The following is a 6,027-nucleotide window of genomic DNA, read 5'->3' on the forward strand; positions in this document are numbered from 1 at the left end:
CCGTCTAGGTTGCACTAGCACAGCACAAGGCTGACAAGAACAAGATCCACGGTGAGCCACGGGGTGGGGGAGGGGGAGCGACGGGCGGGAACAGCGATTCTGACCCCTTGGATAGCACAGACTGTGCCAGTGAGAGCAGCAGCAGCGGCGGCAAGAGTCAGGAGCTCAACTACCTCCCTGACCTCACCTCCTCCGCCTCCTCCTCCTCCTCTTCCTCCTCCTCCTCCTCCTCCTCAGTCCCTTCCTCAGGAGCAGCCCAATGCCTCCTGCGCGGCCTAGAGAAGAGACACTGTCCTCAGCCGCAGACCGACGGCAAGCTGGACAACAAGGTCACAGTCTCCATCTCAAAACCAACGCAAAAGTGAGTCCCTTATGGAGCAGTGCACATTTATCATCTAGGGAGAACAAGCTAATAGCTAAAATGCTATATTTTACGTGTGAGCTATATGCAGTACGTTTTTGTTAAATTGCAGCCTTACATTCAAACTACATTGGAACATTTTCCAAGTGTCAACCGACATGACAGATAACGGATTATATCTTCATTATTTTGCCGGTTTTGTCACAGAGCTCTGGACATGAGCGACTCCACCTCAAACTGCTTACCCTCTCCATTCAAGACCATGGCTCTTCCCATCACCTCACCCAACAGTAAGCTCAGCCTCACAAGCCCCAAGAGAGGCCAGAAGAGAGAAGAAGGTTGGAAGGAAGTGGTCAGAAGGTCAGTTGTTTGTTTTAATTTTTTGTGCGAGCATTGCAACCTTTTTCCACAGGGTTTTGATTAACATGGCCACGTCTTACTTATTAATGTGCACACATTTGTAAGATAAAACAAAACTTGTTTGGTTTGAGGGTATCGATTAATGTAAATTACCTTCAGTAGTGTTAACATCTGCCAGTATAGACGCACAAATAATTAAATTTCTTTTGAAGATCAAAGAAGCTGTCTGTGCCAGCCTCTGTTGTGTCTCGGATCATGGGCCGAGGTGGCTGCAACATCACAGCCATCCAGGACGTGACAGGAGCTCACATTGACGTAGACAAACAGAAGGACAAGAACGGGGAGAGGATGATCACCATAAGGTAAAAATAATGCCCTCTGGTGGACTATGAACAGCACTGCAGCTTGTGTATAACAGCTGGTTAGTTGCATAAAGCATGTAAGCCCCTTCCGGATGATGTCATTCATTCCCACTGGGCTAGTTTTACAGTGCAACAGTCCAACACTTGGTTTAAAATATGGGGACAAATGGATTTGTAGAATTCAGGGAAGTTAAATGTTCCTATCCTCTTTACATCTCATCCTCTTTACTCATTTTTTAGCATTTAACTAGTGCAGTGCCCGTTCAAAACTGTTCGGAACGGTGATATTTTTCGAGAACTGCATATCCAAACAGTGTCACACTTGACAAGTCAGGACATATTGTCGTGTAGCGATGCTAGAGTCTAAGTGCCATTTGAGTGCAAGAGCTGACACTAACTTTTTTTTTTTTAATTGTGAATGTGTATGAAAAAACCCAGATTTTACATAAGTCAATAGTGTGACATGACATGATTTCCTTCCATGATTTTCTCCAAATCACTTCACACAAAAAATGGTCAATTGTCTCAAAACAGTCGATAAACTCTCCAAAACAATAGTTTTCTGAGCTAATACATAAAATCATCAGCCCTCTTAGGCCTATAAGGTTTAGAACAAATTTCACACACAAAATTCTCTGTCTCAACAACAGTGTTGGGGAACATAGACTCATAGATGCAGAGACTTGTATCAACTGTTGATCAGGCCAGCTGGCTTCCGCTCGCACTGGCTGCAACCAATGAATGTGTTTCGTCAGTAGGCCTTTGCGGATGTGGGGCCTGCAGCTTTGTTCACCATTGTTATGGTATAAACAGTAAACATTTGCTATTGCTAGTACATGGCTCAAAGCATTTCCTGTGCATTAAGAAACCTAAGGTTAGTAGACCAATGGCTTTACATATCAGCAATGGTTCTAATAACAGCATGTGCTGCAGCCAGTTGGATAAACAGTGTTTTGGTTAATTGAATGACATTAACTATGTTGTGCAAAATACTCAAAACTGAGGCCCGAAAAAGATCAGGCTGAATTTGATAAGTTATACTTTTTAACACAAGAACATAGTCTGAATGAAGTGTGCTTGGTTGTTTCAGAGGAGGGACAGAGTCTACAAGGTATGCTGTCCAGCTGATCAATGCTCTAATCCAAGACCCAGCCAAAGAGCTTGAAGATCTGATCCCCAGGAATCACATCCGAGCCCCAGGCTCTAAAATGACCCCAGCTTCCTTCCCCAGTACCACAGGGCCCACCAGCGGTTCAACCACTGGGCCGAAATCCCTGAGCTCGTTGGTCTCCACAGGCGTCTCGTTCCAGCCCTCTTCATCCTCGTCTTCACCCTCCTCTCAGGCCGGGGGAAAGATTGGGAAGGGACTGTCATCAAATGTCAGACAGCCCTTCCCTGTGTCTCTGCCCTTGGCGTACGCCCACCCTCAGCTGGCTCTACTAGCTGCTCAGACCATGCACCAGATCAGACACCCTCGTCTACCCATGGCCCAGTTTGGTGGCACCTTCGCTCCCGCCGCCAGCACCTGGGGATCCTTCCCCGTGCGTCCTGTGAGTCCCGGCAGTGCCAACAGCTCCCCCAAGCACAATGGAGGAACCAACGGCACTGGAGGCCAGGCCAGAGCCAACTCGACCCATAATGAGCACAGCAACTCAGCCAGCTCAGGAGCCTCAGTCACGACCACCGCCACCACCAGTGCACCTAACACATCTACGGCCTCGCCTCATACCCCTAATCCTACTCCATACAATCCCCAGCCGAGCATCCCCACTCCTTCCTCTGTCAGGAAACAGCTCTTCGCCCCTGACCCAAAGCCTGCTGGTGTCATCCCCGTGTCTGTTGTGGCTACTTCAACTAGTGGCGGCAATGCAGTACGAGGCACTGGTTCTCCTGCACATCACAGTTCCACTACAACTACCGCCCCCCCCGCAGTCAGTCGGACCTATCTCACAGCCCCCCATCCAGCTAACTAAAACAGAGTCCAGTGCCGTCGCCCCTCTTGGTAAAGAGAAGCCCTCTCTATCTTCAGAAAACCAGGCTGTTTCTGTCAGCGAGAGCATCAACTCTGTGGGTTTCACTGCCCCTGCCATGGCTTTACCTCCCAAGCCAGAGCCTCGGCAGCAGTTACCTCCTCCCTCCTCTGTACCATCCACAGAGGCTCCACCACCCCTCCTCAACCCACAGCCGAGCTCCCACCACCCATCAGCACCTCCTCCTGTCCTCTCACACAATGTTGCACACCCCAACAACACTGTACCCCACTTCTCAGCCCCTGCGCCCAGAGTCTCCCATCGTATGCAGCCACCAGGGCCTTACTATTCGCTTCCTGAGCAACAACCGCAGCAGCAGCAGCAACAATCTGTGTTTGTGCCCTTCAATGCTCAGCAAGAACCCCCGAAGCAGACCCAAAACCAAACGTCCCAGTCGACAACTTTGCCTCCACAAGCCCAGAACCAAGCTCAAGCCCAGGCTCAAGGCTCCCTTCAGGTCTCTAACCTGGGGATGATGAACGGTTCCCAGATGCAGCATGTGGCCAATGCAGGCAAGCCTCAGCAGATCCCCCCCAACTTTGGTCCTGCAGGCCTCTTCAACTTCAGCAGCATCTTTGATAACAATAACCAGGTGAGTTAAAGTAACATTTATAATGTAAACATTACCCTGACATCTTGTTTTACTTTTAGCTGTTCTTATCTAGAGACTTTAAATGATACAGAAGGAGTTTAAATGGCTGAATAAACTAAACGGTACACATGTCATGAGATCCTTGCTGTTACATAAGATCAATAATACCACACTCAATAGTTACTACTTTGTCATCAATTGTGCTCGCCTTGCAGGTTGGAAACAATCAGGTGTGGGGTGCATGCCATCTGCCGACTCGATCGGCTCCAGAGCAGTCATACTCGGCCCCACCAGCCTACATGGGCCAAATGGAGAATATGATGCCCCCACCTCCTCCAGACAGCTCCAAAGCCCCTGGCTACCGCTCTGCCTCACAGAGGATGGTCAACAGCCCCATCGGTATGAATATTTATTGTAGTGTATATACAAGCTCATTGTGATGTTTATTTAACTGGGTTAATTACAGGAATCAGTTTTTAAGAGGAACCTAACTAAATGAACTGCATCAAAATAGGGGTTATTAACAGTAATTGTATACATGTGATAAAAAAGGTAGCATCGTAAACACGTCAAAACAAAAGGCCTTGTATTTTTTTTTTTTTTAGTAAGGTGAATTTTTAATTTATTTTTTAACTATTTTCAAATTTTCACACCAAATGACCTACAACAGAGGCCATGGTAAGGTGAATTTTTGAGGTACAATTTTCTTTCTGATGTGCTCAATAATGAGCGGTCTCTTAATTGTGTGCACCTACAGCGTTGACCAGCTATGCCACTAGTATCACTGGCAGCCCTGTGTATCTGCACGGTCATACAGGAGTTGGCACACCCTCATTCAGCAGACAGCACTTTTCCCCTCATCCATGGAGTGCATCCACATCAGGTAATAGGCTCACACTCTTCTTGTTCTCATTGGGATTTTCTTTTAACTTTTCTAGTTAAAATGATCTATTTAGACTTTAGACTTTTTTTCTGCTTTTAGTAATACTTTAAAATGTGTAAATCTGATTTGCCCCTAACGATTTCTTCCTGTACTGTCTCTTCTTCACCAGGTGAGTCTCCTGCCCCACCTCCATCTACGGTGTCATCCTCTGCCCTTTCCACCTCCGCTGTGCCCCCTCCTCCCCAACCTAAGCAAGGCAGCTCCTCGCAGCAGGACCGGAAGGTTCCCCCACCCATCGGCACAGAGCGGCTGGCAAGGATCAGGCAGACGGGTTCTGTCAACCCACCTCTCCTCACCACCAGCTACACGGCATCTGTTGGACAGGGAGGCATTTGGTCATTTGGGGTCGGCAGTGCTTCAGGTAAGAGCAAATGCAAATTTTGATGTGGTATTTTGTTTGTCCTTTTTTGTTTGTAAGAATTAAGACAAAGGTGACTTAAACACAGCCACATAGTTACTAGTGCCAACCCTCTGTGTGTCTTGATACAGAGGCCATGTCTGGTTGGTCCCAGCCCCTGATGAGCAGCCACATGATGCACCCTCAGCTGCAGGCAGAGCAGTCAGCCTTCTCTCAGCACCAGCCCATGGAGCAGGATGACACAGGCATTGCAAACCCTGCTAACAACTACCACCAGCATCAGCATTTGCCCAACAGTTACATGGACTTCCCAAAGGTAACACAAAGCCATAGCTCTGTAGAGTATTTCATCCCCAGTTCCTCATTTGTACGCATCTTTTAACAATTACATGTTTTTGCCTGTTCAGGGGATGCCTATGTCAATGTATGGAGGAACTATGCTGCCCCCTCATCCTCCCATGGCAGAGGGGCCAGGGGGACCGATGTACAATGGTTTGCACGCTAGTGACCCTGCATGGAGCCCAATTATCAAAGTGGTCCCAAACAATGCAGATAACTCTGACCCACAACAGCAGGTATTGTCCTCTTTTATTATACCCATGCTGTCTAATCATATGCTTGGAGTTAAACTGTCAGGCTTGCACTTCTGCCATTAGTAAGATACACATAATATTGACTACAGTTGTTCTAACATATACCCCTTATTGGTGTCTCTCCCCTCAGGTGTGGCCTGGTACCTGGGCACCTCATGTGGGCAATGTGCACCTGAACCACGTCAACTAGACAGCGTCCACAGCAATCAAACGCACACAGCATGACCCACAGCGCAAACATCAAATACCAACTGACAAATATGACCGAATAAGACAACGAAAAAAGAAAAATGTACAACTTGTTAACTTTAGTAGTGACCTGAGAGTGCAGAGCAGAGGTTAAAGAATTGGAAGTTCTCTTGACGCCATTCTTTGATGTGCCTATCTCAAACATAAAGAGGAAATTGGGCGAGAGCTGTTATCAGTCT

General features: G+C 47.5%; 1 protein-coding gene across 1 annotated transcript in view; it reads left to right on the forward strand.

Annotated features, from left to right (window-relative positions):
• The window catches only part of ankhd1 (ankyrin repeat and KH domain containing 1), a 29,292-nt gene extending 23,503 nt beyond the window's left edge, over positions 1-5,789 (forward strand). Inside the window, 11 exon segments of the mRNA XM_039812805.1 lie at positions 9-361; positions 569-721; positions 934-1,083; positions 2,174-3,004; positions 3,006-3,705; positions 3,921-4,104; positions 4,463-4,588; positions 4,758-5,009; positions 5,138-5,322; positions 5,414-5,581; positions 5,730-5,789. Coding sequence (XP_039668739.1) covers positions 9-361; positions 569-721; positions 934-1,083; positions 2,174-3,004; positions 3,006-3,705; positions 3,921-4,104; positions 4,463-4,588; positions 4,758-5,009; positions 5,138-5,322; positions 5,414-5,581; positions 5,730-5,789 — 3,162 coding nt within the window.
• The last annotated feature ends 238 nt before the right edge of the window (positions 5,790-6,027 follow it).

Source organism: Perca fluviatilis, chromosome 10 (genome assembly GCF_010015445.1).
Source record: "Perca fluviatilis chromosome 10, GENO_Pfluv_1.0, whole genome shotgun sequence".
In the NCBI taxonomy this organism is placed as follows: Eukaryota; Metazoa; Chordata; class Actinopteri; order Perciformes; family Percidae; genus Perca; species Perca fluviatilis.